Source organism: Ovis aries, chromosome 3 (genome assembly GCF_016772045.2).
Source record: "Ovis aries strain OAR_USU_Benz2616 breed Rambouillet chromosome 3, ARS-UI_Ramb_v3.0, whole genome shotgun sequence".
Classification (NCBI taxonomy): domain Eukaryota; kingdom Metazoa; phylum Chordata; class Mammalia; order Artiodactyla; family Bovidae; genus Ovis; species Ovis aries.
The window spans coordinates 163,671,391-163,690,582 of NC_056056.1; the positions used below are offsets into that span (position 1 = coordinate 163,671,391).

Sequence of the window (19,192 nt, forward strand, 5' to 3'; positions counted from 1 at the left end):
AAGTATGTACAGAAAGATTCGGGGTCCCTGTAGTTTGGAGAATGTTTTGTGTATGACTGTGAATAGGAGAGAAACTTCTCAGTGAAGAGATGAGATTTCACTTGAGTCTCAGAGTATGATGTGTATTTATTGCTTGAGCTTAATTGTACCTTAGGGAGTTGGAACAGATCTGAAGGAAGTGTCCTCTCAGGTTCCCTTTTTGCCATGAGGTGTTCTGATGGGAATGTGGAGGAAGTCATTAGCCTGAGGTTTGGTGAAGAGGACTGCTATTTTAATGGCATTGGACTTCAAATAAAACATTAAACTTCCATGTCCTTTTCAGCCTGAAGAAAATGAGAGGGTTGGGGAAGAAAAGATGATTAGGAAATGGAAAAAAATCAGAAATTTCTTTTAAAAAATCCTTTAAACATTCAAAAGGAGATCTCCTCACTTTGTCTTCACTTGATATTCTCCAATAAGATAACCTCTGTTTCTAGTTTGATTTTTTTTTTTCCCAGCCCTCCTCCTCTGAAACCAGGGCAATTAAATATTGCAGGACTTAGTTATGGTCAGCAGGGGGCTCCCATTGCTTATCTGTCAGTCCAGGGACCTTCAACAAAAGGATGGAGCAGAGAGTAAGTTCCTGTTCCAGAATTGCTTCCTCTGAAAATGCCATTAAACCATTACTACCTTTCAGGGCATCAAATGGGAAAAGTGTCCGGGATATTGGAACAAAAGCCGCCCATGTCTCTAAACAAGGGACCTTAATGAGACTGGTTATGACCCACAGTTTTATGAGAGTTGTTTGGTGGAGGGTTAATGCCCTTCCATTTATCCTGGGTACTTCCGAACTTTGTCTCCCGCCCCTCTGGTCCCTCCGCTTTTGTTTTCTCTTAAACCTTTTGACTAGTAACTTAGTGTGTTTTCCTAATTCAAACTTCCCTTAGCCTTTTTTTCTTGCCACTCCCTTTAGCATTTTTATTTGTCGCACTTTGACTTTTCCAGCTGGAGCTATGGTCCCATGGGAGATATAAGAGATTTGTAAAAGAAGGAAACCAGACCTTGTAGAGCACTCATTAATTGTGATGAAAATTGAGAGCCGGTATTTAAATAACGGTTGGAGGAATAGTCATTAGTCCAGAAGTACATTTAAAGTTCCTAAAAGTAAATGAAATGATTTCCAGTGTCCTTTGAACATTTCCCTCAGCTCAGTGTATTTAACCACAGTTACTTTCTGGTTGCTTTCTTATAGTAAAGTAACTTAGTCTGTTATTTGAACTTTTTTATAAATAGATGACAGTTCAAGGAACTGAAAAATCTGATGGGCTTCATGCTTTTTTGGTCTGAAGGGTGTCAGAGAGATATGGGACAAAGAACATGATTCAGGTGAATTCTTAGACAATTCTAAGGTTTTGGTTTTAGAATATCAGTTTTTTTATTTTAAAAATCTCTTTTCCAGGGCAGCAGAGAAAAAAGTGGTAAAAATTACATCTGAAATACCACAGACTGAGGTAGGTCATTGTTTCAGAAGAGCAGTCTATATATTTCTGTTTCTTACCCTTTATTCTATCTGTGTCATCACTTCAAAATATTTACTCATAGGCAGAAAATCACTATTGACAGTTTTAGGTAGTGATACATTTTTACGCCAGCTACACTTGGGAATATATTTGGGCTGGCATAGTTGCCTTTGAAGCCCTAATCTTTTGTATAGTATTCTGGTCTTAGTGGTAACTCTTTTAAGATGCTTATAACCTGGGATTAGAGTTTGAGAGGATCGTACCTTGAAAGAGATGAAAAGTTAAAAGGGAAGATGTCACTCACCAGTTACTACTAGCTAGCTGATGAGATAGAAATTTCTCTGGATTCTGTATCAGAATCTCTGAAATTAGGTTCCAGTCAAGATCTGTGGGCTTTTTTGTATGTTTAAAGTAGAGATGGCATAGGACAATGCCGCTTCATTTCTGTTTTTTGGTTTTTTTTTTTTTGTATCTCATTTCTAACTGAGAGAGTACACAACTAGTGTTGGAACCAAGCTGTTCCTTTGATCCATTTTCAAAGGTCAACTAAACAGCTTTTGTCTTCTTGGCTTGATGTAGAATGTGGGTCTTATTTTATTCCTTCTCTTTTGTTTTTGAGGACATGATGTAATAATAGTCTTTTTGTGTTTGCTTTCTGGAAAGGGCTGTTGAGTTAAGCCCTGGGATGGATACAACCTGATATCGTCTATGATTGTCAGTATAACTCAGTTTAGACCTTAAGAAATTACTCCTGATGTTCTAAAGATACACATCTCTAAGTGACTTCTCTCTTAAAAGAACGAAACCAGGAATTGAATTTTTCTCTGCCCTTTCTTTTGTCTGTTATCCCTTAGAGGATGCAGAAGAGAGCTGAACGATTCAATGTACCTGTGAGTTTGGAGAGTAAGAAAGCTGCGCGGGCAGCTAGGTGAGTGTTCCCAGCTATTTAGATCTGAGATAGTGATAATATTAAGGTGAGGGGGTGCGGTAGGTTTTAAGTATAGTTTATTTTAAGTAGAATAGAGGCCTTGCTGAAAATAAAGGCTCTCTTGGCTCTGTTCAGAACATGTCTACTGACTGGATGTAGTAGCTGTAGATTGGGTTTTATTAACAAGCAGGGGTTTTGTAATAGGAAAAAGACAGGAACTGAGTGTTACTCCCAGTTCTGATAAGGCTACATTTTAGTTTATTCTCTGGACTCTTGGTGAGAAAGAGAGTCAACTGAACCTCTTTTATGGAGTTGTTAGAATTAGCTAATGATTGCAAGGCTTGAGATCACAAGCAAGAAGTGCCATATGTACACTTGACACGGATACAAACCAGGAGTGTGAACAGCTTCCTAAAATTTAGCTTGTTTTTCTTTCTACAGATTTGGGATTTCTCCAGTTCCATCAAAAGGTAAGAATATAGAGTCTTCTGAAAAAGTCATCTTTATATTTTTACTTTTTTGGCACAACAGATTTTATTTCTCCAAATTAAGGTAAACTTACTAGCTCTGGCAGCCTTTAAGAGGTTGTTATATTCACCTCTTTGGTTTAGCTAAAGCCATTTTCAAGCCTTTCCGGGCAATTTAGAGAAGGTACTAAAGTTTGAGAGAATAAGAAGCAGTACCAACGTTTGTTTTCCTTTTCTTGGATATGTTCAGAGAAGATTCTAGTACCAGCTTTATTCTGGTGTCTCAAATCAGCATATAATTATTATGTACCTGTCCAGTGTTGTATTACCTAGTATGAGTGGCAAGAGGAAAAAGTATCTTTTATCTTTTAAGAATTTACAAGGAAATAATCTTGGTTATGCTTAAAGATTTAGCCACAAGGATTATATCACTGTATTATTTATAGTGATCAATAACTGGAAACAATGTAGTATACAATAGAGAACTGGTTAAGTAAATGTGTACCATAGTACAGTTAGAAGACCATGAAGATGTTTAAAATAATACTGTTTAAAGTTGTATCTGTTTCATTTGTCAGGAAAGTGGGAAAAGCAAGTCATAAAATATTTGTAGTATGTTCCCATATCCCAATACAAGTACATGTATGGATAGGAAAAAAGATTAGAGGGATATATAATAAGTTGATAACATTCATTGTCTCTGGTTGGTGGAATTTAGAATTCTTTTTGCTTGTCTCAAGTTTTTAAATTTTTTACAGTGAACATGTATCTGTAATAAATTAAGGGAAAAATGTTACTCTTTTTAAAAACAACATAGTACTTATTCTGAGAGACTTTAAATGTACTTGCCAGATAAAATACAGACTTCCTAGTGGCCTAGTGTTAAAAGTTTCAAGTCTGTTAAGAAAATGTCCTCTAAAGATCTTGTAGAGTTTCACTATGACTTTTAAAAGACCAGCAAAATTCTGATCACTGTGGCTACATGCTTTAAAAACAAAATATTTTGTGACATTTCATTGTATCAGGAGAGAGATCATAGGATTGGTAATGGAATAGCAGAAGTTGATATATTTAATGGTGTTATTTGAAGAAAGACTAAAGGTAAAATTAATGCTTAGCCGGTAAAGGAAAGTTGACCAATAAAATAAAAGGAAATAATTATTTTATGAGTGAACATAAAAATATGTAAATAGTTCCTAGTACGTAGGTTATGGTAAAAATCGAGTCCAGGACTTTCCTGGTGGTCCAGTGGTTTGGGATCCCCCTGCCAGCACAGGGGACGCAGGTTCCATCCGTGGTCCAGAAAGATTCCGTATGCAACTAAAGCCCATCTGCCACAACTCCCGAGCCTGTGCACCCTATAGCCTGTGCTCCACTACAAGAGAAGCCACCGCAAGGAGAAGCCTGTGTACCTCAGTGAGGAGTAGACCTGCTCACTCACTGCAGCAGCAAAGACCCAGTGCAGCCAAAATGAATGAATGAATGAATGAATTTTAAAATTAAAAAAAAAAAACAGTTGAGTTTATACTTGAAATTTACAGTGGAAGGTTAGGGAGCCAGTTGCAGTATTGAGATTGCTTAAACTAAAATTCTGAAAAGTTTCATGTAAGTAATTATTGACTAGAATAGGTTTGAGCCGCTGCACCTTTGTCTAGATATGTCTTTCTCTTTAAACAGCTTTATTGAGCTATAACTCATATATCATCCAACTCATCCTCTTTAAGTATATAATCCAGTGTTTTTAAAATATATTCAGGTGGTTGTGCAGCTATCATCTTAGTCTGATTTTAGGACGTATTCATCGCCCCCAAAAGAAACCCCATACCCGTTAGCTTTTCTCATCTGCTTTTTCTGTCCTCACAAGCAACCAGTAAGTTTTTTCTATATATGTTAGTTTGCCTTCATATAAATAGCATCATACAATTCATGGTCTTGGAGTGACTGGCTTCTTTCACCTCACATGATGTATTCCAGGTTTATCCCTGTTTTAGGATTTCTTTTTGTTGTTGGGTAATATGATGTTGTACTGATGTGTACTGTGTTTTATCTGCCCCTCAGTTGACTGTACGGTTGGGTTGTTTTCACTTTTTGGCTACTATGGGTAATGCTGCTGTGAACTTTCATATACAAGTTTTTATGTGGTTATGTGTTTTCATTTCTCTAGAGGTATATACGTATAAGTAAAATTGCTAGGTCATATGCTAAGTTCTGTGTTTAACTCTTCGAAGAACCGCCAGACTTCTCCACATTGGCTGTACTATTTTATGTTCCAAGTGGCAGTGAATGCAGATATGGTCTCTATGTGTCATCTCTGCCTTTTCTTTAACTTTATTAGATAAAGGGCATTTTTCCTATATATGATTTTTATCCTATCTAACTTCATTTCAAGACTGTTAGCTTTCTTTATGACTTCTAAGAATATAAAATAAAGCTTTTTTTATTTCTTTCTTTAGGCCTGTCGTCTGACACCAAGCCCATGGTAAGAAATCAATTTTTTTTTATATTAACCTTAACTCTATACAGTTAGTTTTAAGTTAGGGATTTCCTCCTCCTCTCCAGATAGAGGAAACAGGTCATATGAATTTGGTGACTTGTTTTCAGTACAGTGTTTTATGTTCTGAATAGAATGAATTGTTTGAGGTACTGAGAGGTCAGGAAAATTCTTGCATCTTCAGAGTCATAAACGTCTTCCTTCCTACCACCCCTCTTAAGAAAAAATGAATAGATTTTGTTAGCTAGAGGATAATCCATAGAACTTCTGTGGTAGTAGAGTTTTAGACCTTACCCAGTGGCTTTTGGATAATGTCTAACTCTTAATTACCAGAGGAGAATGTGTGGAAGCAACTTACGAGTTCTGTCTGTAGATACTGGTCGTTTTCAACACTACCTGTTAAATACCAGAGAGTAAAGACTAGGATAGTATGTCTTCTGGACTATTATGACCTGTCAGCATGCTTAGAAAATGCAAACAGATGCTGTGAAATATGTTTTACTTTATGAAATCTTGCTCTTGGAGTTACAGTTCAATAATTAAAGTGAAGGTGAAATGTTTTAGTAGTAGTAGTAGTTATTAGCAGTGGTAGTAGTAAAGGAAATGTCCCAGATATCCTTATATCATCTTATATATCAAGGCTTCCAAGAAAAAGGAAGTAAGAAAATTGAGTTGGGTACTGGTAGTGCGTTTGTCTTCTGAAGAATGAAGAGCTTCAGCGATAGTTTCTGTTTGCTAGGAGATCGAGTTAAGAATTACCTGCAAAGGCTTGATATAGAAATTAACAATTTTGAACTGTGAGTGATGGACTTGTTTAGAGGTGATGATTTAGACATTTGTTTGCTTTTTCAAGCAGTGTTTGGCTTACTTTGATCTTAAACCCTCCTTAGGCTTTTGCCACCTTTGATGAATGAAGGAGGCAGGGCTAAATCTCTCACTGCATTCCAGGAGAGGTCTTTTAATAATTAGTGGCATGAATGAGTGCTGCTTAGTTTCCTAATTTGGCACATAGGGTATCTTTGATGTTGTATAGGCTTATTTGAACTCTTAGCTTTGGATCATAGTTTGTACCTCTGTGTTTTCTGTTTTGATTTTTTTTAATATGTTTTTCCCCCTATGTTTTTGTAGGTTAACTTGGATAAGCTAAAAGAAAGAGCTCAAAGGTTTGGTTTGAATGTCTCTTCAATCTCCAGAAAGGTAAGATACTATTTTTGCAACATTAGAGCAGCTTGGGGCTGCATAGGTTGGAAATGACTGTCCTAAGAACTGGCTACTCAGCACTTTATTTAATGCAGTCCTTTGACTATCACCTCCTCTCACTATTGATTACAATTTGGGAATTGTTTTGCAGAGTTGTTTTTCTCTAGATGTTGTTTGCATAACTTCCACACTGGCTGTTAGAACAAGGTCTGTATTTTCCTTAGTTAAGATGTTGGATTCAGTGATGTTACATCTGCTTTAACTTCTGATATAGGTATATTAGAAATTAAATAATCAGGGGAAGACAGTCTTGTCATTAGGCAAAGATACCTGAAAATAAAATTTGGAGGTTCTATAGAAAAACACTGAGAAAATGACTTTATTCTTTCTACCCTTCTGCTAACTGACACTGTTTAGTTTAAGCAAGATGACTTTGTTGACACCATGCCCTGTGAAGTGATCAATTCTACAGGACCTTGTTGTGTTTGGAGTTTTGCTAGGCACATTAGAGAAAATGCTAGAGCGAGTAGTCTCTTATTAATCTTTGTTTTGTGAGGATGAGAGCATATTTCTTGGTTGTTGAGGTGATAGTTGGATTAAGGGAAGTTTATTTTAAATCAGAAAAACCATCATTAGAAAAAAAAATATTTCCCACTCAAGTATGGAAGCATTTAGCTCTCTAGAAATCCGTTGGAAAAAACTGATCTGACAGTAGTTATACTTTTGCTCAGAAAAAAAGCTGAGCATATAAAAGTTGTGTCCCAATGGGACTCATAACCTTGAACACAACTGTGCTTCATCTTCCTTTCCTTTGGGTTACAATTTTTATGTTTACCAGAAATACAACATCATGTCTTTTTGCCCAACTTGATGCTGAGACCATAGGTATTCAGTAGGAGTATTTGGTGGTTTGCTGCTGCTGCTGTTAAGTCGCTTCAGTCGTGTCCAACTCTGTGCGACCCCATAGGCTTCCCACCAGGCTCCCCCGTCCCTGGGATTATGTGGACTGAAATAAGGGAGTTGAGAGGGAGGCAGAATATATAATTCTTAAACCACATATAGCTTAATTGGGAAGAGTTATTGTAAACCAAAAGTCATTTGTGTTTTGTTAGATGGTCAGGGGGAAGGGTGCCTTGTATCTGTGGCCCTGATTTTCATCTTGTCTCCTTTTGTATATGAGGCCTCGGTATCTGAGAATCTCAGCAGTAATTGCACTCCTCTGGGGATTTGGATTAGTTTGTGTGTTGGAAGGCAGAGGTATAAAAGATAACCACTGAACTGAGATGGTATCATGATACTGAAAAATGAAGCAGCTGCATATAATAGGTGAATTTGTTTATTATAGGGTAACTTACTTACAGGTAAGATCAGGTAGCAGATAGGATAACGTAGCATTTTGCTACCTGAAAGTATTGGCAGCTGTACTTTACACTGTGGAGGGGCTGTTGGGGCTTTTTTTGTATTTAGTTAACCCAAGGTTTGAGGGTATATGCTTAGAAACAGGAAGTATATTTCCAAGTCAGGGTTATAAATGGGTAACTAGTTTCATGGATGCCGAGAATACGTCGTTGAAGGCCTTCATTGTTTCAGAGACTAAATAGCACAAAGACCAGCTAGACCTCATGATCATTAAACAATATTAACTACAAAGTCCTTGGTGACAGAGAAGAGATTGACTAAACAGTATAGTCTGGGTAGGGTCAGTGGAAGGACAGGAGGAGCTGAATGGATCCAAAGTGGCATCAGTTATGCTAACAGCCATATTATATGTTCAATCAAAATTAACAAAATTGGACATTGTATCTCCTACTACTCAGCCCATATAGACCCATTCCTGAAAGGAATTTGTGTGTTGCTCTGTGCTGTCCACCTAACTTACACAAGGATATCAGTCTTTTCCCTTCTCTGGAATCTTTCTCTATATTTGACCTATTTTCAGCCTCCGCAGGATGCTGAGTAAAACATGAAAAGATATATTTATTAATTTTGAGCAAATTACTGAGCTTCTTCATTCCTCATCTATAAAACTAGGAGTAATACCTAATACCATGTTGTGGAGAATAAATAATTGTAATAAATAATTGCAGTTCCCTAACATAGTGACACTTTGACCCTCAATATAAACTGTAGTTTTCTTCCTTAGTTTTCAGTTCAGGTTTTATCACTTTGAGTCAATTAACTTCTGTGTTTCAGTTGATCATTGATAAGATTTTAGTTCCCATTTTAAATTCTAAGGAGTTAAAATGAGATAATGGTAATTGGGAGAACTCTGTATGAGCTCTTTTCTAACATTCATTGTCACGCTTTTGTTCTAGAGTAGTGCTTCCCAAATTCTGTGGTGAAAGTCTAGATTTTAAAATTTTCCCATTCATTGCAGAGAGGTACTTTTATGAAGTAAAAATGTCAAAGACATGTTAAATTTCTTTGGAAGTTTTTAAATGGTTTCTGAACTTATTACAGGCTGGTTACAGTTTGGGGGTCAAGCATTAGGAGGCAGACTACATTTTGAGTAGCACTATCCTAGAGTATATCTGGTTTCTTCCGAGGACCACTTTTCTTGGAAACTTGTGACTTTCTGAAATGTTCTCTTTGAGTATAGATTCCATTAGCATTGATCATAAATCTTGATTTTCACAATTATCCTATTAGCAGTAGTTTGCTCTAATTTGCCTCATAAACCAGTAAAATGCCCGAGAAAATGTCCTTGCTGTTTTTTGCTGAGCACCACTGTTCTGTAGAACTTTCTTTGATGACAGAAATATTCTACGAGATGTTGTTCTGCTGAATAATCTGTTATCTAATACAGGCATACCTCAGAAATATTGTGAATTCAGTTCCAGACCACCATAGTACAGTGAATATTGCAATAAAGTGAGTCACAAATAAGTAGTGTACATACCTAAAGTGAAAAGTACTTTATTGCTTTAAAAAAGTGCTATCATGAAGGAAATATTAAATGTGGTTTAACATTTATATAATAAAATATAAATCATATGCTGTGTGAAGTTGTCAGTTCAGTTCAGTCCCTCAGTCGTGTCTGACTCTTTGCGAAACCCATGGACTGCAGCACCCCAGGCCTCCCTGTCCATCACCAACTCCCAGAGTTTAGTTAAACTTATGTCGATTGAGTTGGTGATGCCATCCAACCATCTCATCCTCTGTGTCCCCTTCTCCTCTTGCCTTCAGTCTTTATTGGGCACCTACCGACCTGGGGAGTTCATCTTTCAGTGTCCTATCTTTTGCTTTTTCATACTGTTCATGGGGTTCTCATGGCAGGAATACTGAAGTGGTTTGCCATTCTCTTCTTCAGTGGACCACATTTTGTCAGAACACTCTACCATGACCCGTCCGTCGTGGATGGCCCTACACGGGCATGGCTCATAGTTTCATTGAGTTAGACAAGGCTGTGGTCCATGTGATTAGATTTGTTAGTTTTCTGTGATTGTGTGTGGAGTTGTAGACAAATAAATTGCTCGGCAGTTTCTTAAAACAACAATGAGGTTTGCCACATTGTTTATCTGTACTGTGCAGTGCTGTTTAATAGCTTTCCTACAGAATAAATTCTTTCAGAATTGGAGTTAGTGCTTTCAAACTGCTGCCTTATCAACTAAGTTTATGTAACATTTTAAATCTTTTGGTGTCATTTCAGCAGTATCCACAGCATTTTCACCAGGAGTATTTTTCATCTCAAGAAATCACTTTCTTTTTAAAAAAAGTTTGTTTATTTTGGCTGTCCTGGCTCTTCATTGCAGCGCCTGGGCTCTTTGTTGCTGCTTGAGAGCTTTTTCTAGTTGTGGTATGCAAGCTTCTCATTGTGGTGGCTTCTTTTGTTGCAGAGCACAGGTTCTAGAGTGTGGGCTCAGTAGTTGTGGCACACCTTAGTTGCCCCAAAGTATATAGGATCTTAGTTCTTGGACAGGGAATTGAAGCCGTGTCCCCTGCATCAGCAGGCCGATTCTTAACCACTGAACCACCAGGGAAATCCCGAGAAACTGCTTTCTTTGCTCATCCATAAGCAACCCCTCATCCATTCAAGTTTTACCAATTTTCTGCAATTCAGTCCCATCTTCAGGCTCCACTTCTAATTCTGGTTCTTTAGCTGTTTCCACCACATCTGCAGTTAACTTCCTGTACTGAAGTCTTGAACTTCTCAAAGTCACCTATGAGTGTTGGAATCAACTTTCTCCAAACTCCTGTTATGTTGATTTTTTTTTACCTCTTTCCATGAATCAAAATGTTCTTGATGTCATCTAGAATGGTGAATCATTTCTAGAAGGTTTTCAGTTTGCTTTGCCCAGGTTTCTCAAAGGAATCACTACATGTGGCCTTATGAAAAGAATTTCTTAAGGCTTGGAAGTTGAAATTATTCCTTGATCTGTAGGCTGCAGAATGGATATTGTATGAGAGGGAGTGGAAACATTAATCTCACTTTACATCTCTGTCAGAGCTCTTGGGTGACCAGGTGCATTGTCAAGGAGTAGAAATACTTCGAAAGTAACCTTCTTTTCTGAACAGTAGGTCTCAACAGTTGACTTAAATTATTCAGTAAACTATGTTGTAAGCAGATGTGCTGTCATACAGGCTTTGTTGGTCTATACACAGAACACAGGCAGAGCCCCAGGATTTTCAGAATGGTAAATGAGCATTAGCTTTAACGTAAATTCACCAGCTGCATTAGCCTCCTAACAAGAGCGTCAGCCTGTCCTTTGAAACTTTGAAGCCGTTAACCTCTTCTCTAGCTGTGAATGTCCTAGATGGGATCTTCTTCCAATATAAGGCTGTTTCATCTACATAGAAAATCTATTTGGTGTAGTCATCTTCATTAATTGTTTTATATATATATATATATATATATGGACAGTTTGCTGCAGCTTCTACATCAGCATTTGCTGCTCCTTGCACTTTTATGTTATGGATGTTGCTCTTTCCTTAAAGCTCAGGAACCAAGCTCTCTAGCTTCAGAATTCTTCAGCTTTCTTACCTGTCTCAGCAGCCTTCATAGACTTGAAAAGCGTTAGCACTTAGCTCTGGATTAGGCTTTGACTTAAGAGAAGGGGACGACAGAGGATGAGATGGCTGGATGGCATCACTGACTTGATGGACATGCGTTTGAGTGAACTCCAGGAGTTGGTGATGGACAGGGAGGCCTGGCGGTGCTGCAGTTCTTGGGGTCGCAAAGAGTCGGACACGACTGAGTGACTGAACTGAACTGATAGCTTTTTATCTTCTAGCCAGACCACTTGAATTCTTTTTTTCACATTAGCAATAATGCTGTTTTGCTTTTTTATTCTAATGTTCACTGGAGTAGCACTTTTAATCTCCTTCAAGAACTTTTCCTTTGCATTCACATCTTGGCTAACTGTTTAGTATAAGTGGCCTAGCATTTGGTCTGTCTAGCTTTTGGTCTGTCTAGCTTTTGACATGCCTTTTTAACTTTTGATTTAAAGTGAGATGTACAATTCTTCCTTTCACTGGAACACTTAGGCACCACTGTAGGGTTATTAGTTGGCCTAATTTCCATATTTCTGTGTCTCAGGATATAGGGAGGCCCAGGAAGAGAGAGGGAGACGGAAATGGCCATGGCCTGTGGGTAGAGCAGTCAGCGCACACATATTAAGGTGACTGTCTTATCTAGACATGGTTTGTGGTGCCCCAAAACAGTTACTACTGTAACATCAAAGATCTCTGATCACAGATCGCCATAACAAATATAGTAACAATGATAGAAAGGTTTGAAATGTAAGAATTACCAGAATGTGACACAGACATGAAGTGAGTGAATGCTGTTGGAAAGATGGCTCCAGTAGACTTGTTTAACACAGGGTTGCTGCAGACCTTCAGCTTGTGAAAAGTATGCTATCTGTGAAGCACAGTAAAGCAAAGCATGATAAATAAAGGTATGCCTCTATACTAGTCAGTAGTCACATGTAGTTATCACCTGAAATGTCGTTACTGTGACTCAGAACTGAATTTTTAATTGTTTTAAATATAAATAGCCACATGTGCATTGGACAACTCAAGTCTATCTTATATCTCCCACACAGCTTTCATACTTGAAAGTAGCATAGAGATCCTTTATCAGACCACTTATTTGGACCACTGTTTCCATTGCCCAGAATTTTTTAGTACTTGTAGAATATAAGCAGTTTCAGAGTGAATTTGTAGGAGGAGAGAAATTAGAGGAAATGGAATGAGATAAGAGTTAAGCTAATTAGTTTATTTGTGGCTGCACTGGGTCTTCATTGCTGCTTGACCTTTCTCTGGTTGCGGCGAGCAGGGGCTCCTCTCTGGTTGTGGTGCACAGACTTCTCATCTTGGGGTCTTCAGTAGTTGTGGCTCTCAGGCTCTAGAACACAGATGAGAGCCTGTAGCAGTTGTGGTGAACTAGCAGAGATAGTAGTTGTGGTGCATGGGCTTTATTGCCCTATGGCATGTGGAATTTTCCCAGACCAGGGATTGAACCTGTGTCCCCTGCATTGGCAGGGAGAGTCTTAACCACTGGACCAAGAGGAAGTCCAAGAAGAGGAAGTATTGTTTTTTTAAGTAACTTTTTTTTCCTAGAGCTAAGTGTCCTGGACCTAGATCCTAAAATTGCAACCAGCTACATTTTCTGTAACAGTTGTTGGGTTCAAAGTGTTGTGTTTAACAGTTCTCTATCACCAGAAATGATTTGCAACCTAGTATTTGGTTGGCCACAGGTTAGTGATACGATAAAATTTGTGTTTATGGAACAACCAGATTAGCACAGTTATGTTCACTTCATCCTGGGGTCCTGGGGTCCAGTATAGCCTCCTCTGTAATTTGGTCATCTGTCTTTTAAGTTTTACAGTTCTCTCGGCACAGATACGGTACAAATTATGGAGGTTAGTAGGTGGTGTGGAAGTACCGCCTCTTCATCCTAGTTTCCTAGAAGGGGCAATAAGAGACCCACCTCCTATTGTCTCATTGCATAGAGTTTGTGTTTCCTTGATCCAGCTTGAGGTTCTTGTTGCATCCTGTTTTCTCTCCAGTAGATTCCACTGCAGACCAGTGGATATGATAGAATCTGTGAGAGGAGTGAGCATAGTGTTTGTGACAGATTTTTTTTTTTCTAACTGTCATAATCTGACCATCTCCAGCATATTATAAATTTGAGAATGTTGAATATCTGCTATCCTTCCTAGGCTGATTTCTGCTTGACAGCTCATGTATTTCAGCTTTTAGGTCCACAAGTATACTGTATTCTTTCCAGGTGGCTCAGTGGTAAAAAGTCTGAGATGCAGGAGACGTGAGTTTGATCCCTGGGTCAGGAAAATACCTTGGAGAAGGAAATGACAACCCACTCCAATATTCTTGCCTGGGAAATCCCATGGCTAGAGGAGCCTGGCAGGCTACAGTCCATGGGGTCGCAAAGAGTGGACATGACTTAGTGACTAAACAACAACAGTATACACATTAGGCAATACACAGAAACTTAAAGAAGTCTGGCTCCCCCCTCCAGTCATCTTCCCTCTTTCCCCTGCTCAAGAAAGGCCTGTCCGTTCATGTTTCTAGCTCAGGTCTCAGTGAATAGAATCCTATTGGTTTAGGATAATAGGAAGTGACAGGGCAAAGAATGGCACTGGCATTTATAGACATTTTTTACACAAGAGGCTGTAAATTGTCCCTTCCAACTCTTTGGACTATTAGAGGATAGAATGGCATGCCTTTTCTCCTATAAGCCTCATAGTGACTCTGGGCTGAGAAACCTCCTACCCCCTCAAACAATACAAAACCCAGATAAATAACCTCTGCCTGGTTGGTTCTGATTGATCACCAGCTAAGTTTTCAGTCTTGTGCTTGACTGGTTGTGTTTTTTCTTTTTTTCCTTTCAGTTAGTTTTCCAAGCCTCCTAAGAGAAATAATGTTTAGATCAGTCCTCTTAGTGAAGGACTTGGCCTGGCATGTACGAAATTCATCTCTCAAAGGAATGGATAAGGGAAATAGGTGGGAAGCCAGCTCAGTTAATATATGATGGTCATAGTACATTAAGTCTGGGCTTAGAAATATGTTATTAACTGATGTAGCTGATTTGAATGGATTATAGTTTTTGTTTGTTTTCAAACATTAACATGTTTGGAAAAGTGAAAATTGATGCTTTAGGAAGTTGCAGAAAATCCAACTAGGTAAATACTACAAAGAAACAAAAATATCTGGCCCAGGCACTAAGCAGAAAACTGGGGTGTGGTTTATATTTTTCTCCCTTCCTGACAGTGTGAGGGGCATGTTATGGCATCTTGATTCTTGATTAGTAATAGTAAATATTGATGTTAGTACATCTTCTTCCTTTTCTACTAAGATATTACTGAGTTTTCACTGCTTGTAGTTCTTCATATAGATAACTGTCCTAATGAGTTATCTTAAGGGACCTGTAAACCCTAAAGGCTACTTTTTCCATATTTGTGGGTTTTGCCAGTTTTCTTTACTGTGAATATTCTGTGTTATACAGTTTCAGGGTATAAAAAGCTTGAAAACAAATATTCCTCTACTGACTATCTTCTTGTTGCTGAAGCTGGTAGCTGGAAGAATCTTGGGTGGCTGCAGTGATAAGTTTCATGAATCATTTGTATAATTCTTTATTTTTGCTCACTGTTGGTGGGGATGAACCACTTCAGAATGAGAGAGATACTGAACCTGCCTTGTTTTTGAGGAACTTGTCACTGAAATGTGTTGAGATATCAAAGAGAAAGTTGGGACAAAGAGTCAGTTCCAACTATAAGAGGACTTGTAGCAGTGTCTTGTAGCATACAGACTTCATTATGGCTTGTCTCCATTCATGCTCTTCTGGAAGGCCTATTTGATTCTATCACGATTCCCTTCTACCATCTGAAAAAAATGAATGTCTGTTTCTCCCTTTCAGCAGTTGGGTTTTGATATAGAGGTTAGTCAGTTGGATATGGAGAGAAGGAAGTTCACACTATAGATTTAGAATTTTAGGGAATTCCCTGGTGGTCCAGTAGTTAGGAGTCCACGCTTCCACTGTCGGGGGCCTAGGTTCAGTCCTTGGTCAGGGAACTAAAATCGCACAAGCCGCATGACATGGCCACCAAGAACAAAAAGAAGAATTTGGTCACCAGCCTTCTCAGAGTTTATAATTGGGATTTGTTAGAGTTTAGGCATGTGTATACAAACCCTTTCCCAAAGGAAGGATTTCCCTGGGGGTTTAGTGGTTTAAGGCTCCATGCCTCCAATGTAGGGGTCATGGTTCAATCCCTGTTTGAGAAGCTAAGTAAGATTCTGTGTGCCACACAGCATTCCGCCCCCCTCCCCCCCAAAAAAAATGCAAAGGAAGAACTGTGGGACAGTGCATATGACATTGAAACTATAAGAGCTCTGAGAAACCATAAGCTATGGTGAGGAGTTTAGTAGGATATTTTTTTTTTAAAGAAATAAAAGATTTGATCCCAGGATAAGTTGGGAAAGTAGCATGCTGAGTAGGCTTGGATTCTTTCTATCCACATATACTTAAGCAACAGTAATTGGGCCAAGTGCCAACTTAATCCTCTATTTCCTTTTCTCAGGGTGCCCCATGAGATCAAGAAAAATGCAGGTAGTAGGACTGTAGATAGAAAAAACGTCAGTATAGATCCTCTCAGGCATTGATAAAGGGCTTTGGGGGAAAATTTACTTCCCCTCATCCTCCATCCTAGATTGTCAGTTTCCCAAAAAATGCTTCTTCCACTTGAAAAATTATATTATTTTAACATATTAATCAACAAGAAAAGATAAGAATAGGTTATATATTAGAAAGAGATGGCAGTTGAGAGTGGCTGTCAAGAGAAGATGAATTTCAGAAAAGCAGAGACTAACCCCACATAGTCCTTAGCATCTCCGGGAGCTTTTGGGGCCCAGCCAAAATCTAACCAATCCTTCAAATCCCCTTCTAATTCATAATAATTTTAAAATAAATATTTGTCTTTTTTTTCTTCTGCCTCCTCCTTTAAGATAAAAATACATGCTGCTTCTATACCCGTCCATTTCTATACCCGTCCATTGGAACGAACATTGAGGGAGTGGTAAAGGAGCTGTTTAAAGAGGAAACAATAGGGAAAACTCTCTGACCTCAGTTTATCCCCTCATCTGGTTCTTCATTTGTCCCTGCTGAGGAACAGAACTTGTCTTTTGTCTGTAACACAAATACATCTTTACCTCCCTCCTTCCCACTTCCCCCCCAACCCGCTCTTCTCACTCCCTTCTATTATGGTTCCAATCAATGATGTCATTATGTGTGCCATTCAACTGCTGTTGAACCACTTGGCTATAGGAATTTGGAAGAGCAAAGAGGCAGAATGGAATTTTTCTCCTGCCCAGGACTGTTGAAAATGTATTCTAGTTTTAACTAGAGAAATAGGAGTCAAGTTTTTCTTTGCTCAATTTCTACCCTCCCTCTGTGCCCTAAACCTCAGACAGATACTTTTTGCCTGGCTGTGGATGAGAAGAAAATTGTGGAGAAATGTTAGGAGTATAAATTGAGTATTTTAGAGGAAAAACTTTAAAAATTGGGGGGAGCAAGATGAAATTTTTGGTGTTATGTCAACATTTATGGCTGTTTTGCTCTGTTCACTGTAAATTAGATTTTTGAGAAGTTTCTAATAGAGGGTTATACTTCCCTAAGGTACGTGGAATCTTGTACCATTTCACTTTATTTTTCTCTTATTTCATTCATCTAATTTGAACCCAAAGAACTAAAGGTATGAAAGTTTGTAGTAAGGAAAAACTCACTGTCTTTTTTATTTCCTATGGTTGATACCCCACCCCCACTAATGTCTTCGCATTCCTTCTTCTAACATGTCAGAACTGATGACTTTGATAAAAAACAAGTTTTATGCCTCTCTGTGGTCCCCCTTAGTCTTTGCCCCAGGAGTAAACAAACTCTGGAAAAGGAGGGGAATACTACATTCTTTTGAGTCTGTTTTACTTTTAAATATCTTTAACTGTTTTTGCCAACCAAGTTCTTGAGGTGAGATCATTCTCTGAATACCAGTTTTTAATTTTTATTTACTAAAAAAATTTTTTTGGCTGTGCCTCACAGCACATGTCGTCTTAGTTCCCCAACCAGGGATCAAACCTATGCCCCCTGCAGTGAAAGCACAGAGTTTTAACCACTGGACCACATGGGAAGTCCCTGAGTGCCAGTTTTTTAAAAGGTGCCACTCTTAGTAGCATAAGATTTTTAAAACCCATCTGTAAATCATACCTGATTGTATGTCTAGTTGTATGTCTTAATTTTGGGGTGACCAGTAAGCTAGCCTGGCTGTCTTAAGCAGAGTAATGGGTGTCCAGTCTCCCTATGCCTGCTCATTCAGTCCTTTCTGATTCTTTGCAACCCCGTGGACTGTAGCCCACCAGGCTTCTCTTCATGGGATTTCCCAGGCAAGAATACTGGAGTATTTTGCCGTTTCCTTCTCCAGGGGCTCTTCCCAACCCTGGGATTAAACCCGTCTCCTGTATTGGCAGGTGAATTCTTTATCATTGAGCCACCTGGGAAGCCATAGATACTCTCCCTAGCTCCGGGGAAATGTGAACTAACTGTCTGAATCCAAATCTGTCAGTCTTTCAAAATCTGTATGGAAGGAAAAAGTGTGGGGTGATGTTTGTTTGTTTGGTGGAGATTTTGATATGTGTTTATGTTATTAATTCTTGGGAGGATACGTAATTTTAGTGTTTAGAAGTTCTTCATGATGTGAGAGCAGTAGCATTATAGGGAATGTTTAAGATGTATTTTAATACTTGAGTAATACTGTTTGTTGGGTAGACATTGCTAAGGAGTGGTAACATTTTAAAGAATACAAATGGGTTTGATTCAGGTAAGGTTTGATAATTACATAGCTCATTTTCTTATGTACTCACCAAAATAGTAAAGTTGCTTTTTATGCCTGAGAGCTGAATCGGGTCAAAGAAAATCCTATGGATTTTGGAGTTGGGAATGGGAATGAGATAGAACATCAGATCATGAGATGTTTTATAGGAGGATCCTTGGTAGTGATGTTTGCAAACTACAAAGACCCTGTTTTTAATGAAATCGAAAGGTCCATCTAGTCAAGGCTATGGTTTTTCCAGTGGTCATGTATGGATGTGAGAGTTGGACTGTGAAGAAAGCTGAGCGCCGAAGAATTGATGCTTTTGAACTGTGGTGTTGGAGAAGACTCCTGAGAGTCCCTTGGACTGCAAGGAGATCCAACCAGTCCATTCTAAAGGAGATCAGTCCTGGGTGTTCTTTGGAAGGAAAGATACTAAAGCTGAAACGCCAGTACTTTGGCCACCTCATGCGAAGAGTTGACTCATTGGAAAAGACTCTGATGCTGGGAAGGATTGGGGGCAGGAGGAAAAGGGGATGACAGAGGATGAGACGGCTGGATGGCATCACTGACTCGATGGACATGAGTCTGAGTGAACTCTGGGAGTTGGTGATGGACAGGGAGGCCTGGCGTGCTGCGATTCATGGGGTCGCAAAGAGTCAGGCACGACTGAGTGGCTGAACTGAACTGAACTGAAAGTCCCTTGTTAAGATTTAGAAAATGTTAGCTTCTTTCCTCCCTTCCCTTTCCTTTATTACTCTTTTCTCATATTTTTAAAGATAATATTTTAA

The 19,192-nt window shown here is 38.7% G+C and overlaps 1 protein-coding gene across 5 annotated transcripts in view; it reads left to right on the forward strand.

The window, feature by feature from the left end:
* Positions 1-19,192, forward strand: part of SARNP (SAP domain containing ribonucleoprotein) — a 54,063-nt gene that overhangs the window by 15,490 nt on the left and 19,381 nt on the right. For 4 of the 5 annotated variants that reach the window (XM_012174789.5, XM_012174790.4, XM_012174791.3 and 1 more), the window contains 5 exons: positions 1,439-1,490; positions 2,354-2,427; positions 2,869-2,897; positions 5,348-5,373; positions 6,514-6,582. In XM_012174789.5, coding sequence (XP_012030179.1) covers positions 1,439-1,490; positions 2,354-2,427; positions 2,869-2,897; positions 5,348-5,373; positions 6,514-6,582 — 250 coding nt within the window. The remainder of the gene's footprint in view (positions 1-1,438; positions 1,491-2,353; positions 2,428-2,868; positions 2,898-5,347; positions 5,374-6,513; positions 6,583-19,192) is intronic. The other variant, XM_060413050.1, reaches the window with a different exon arrangement.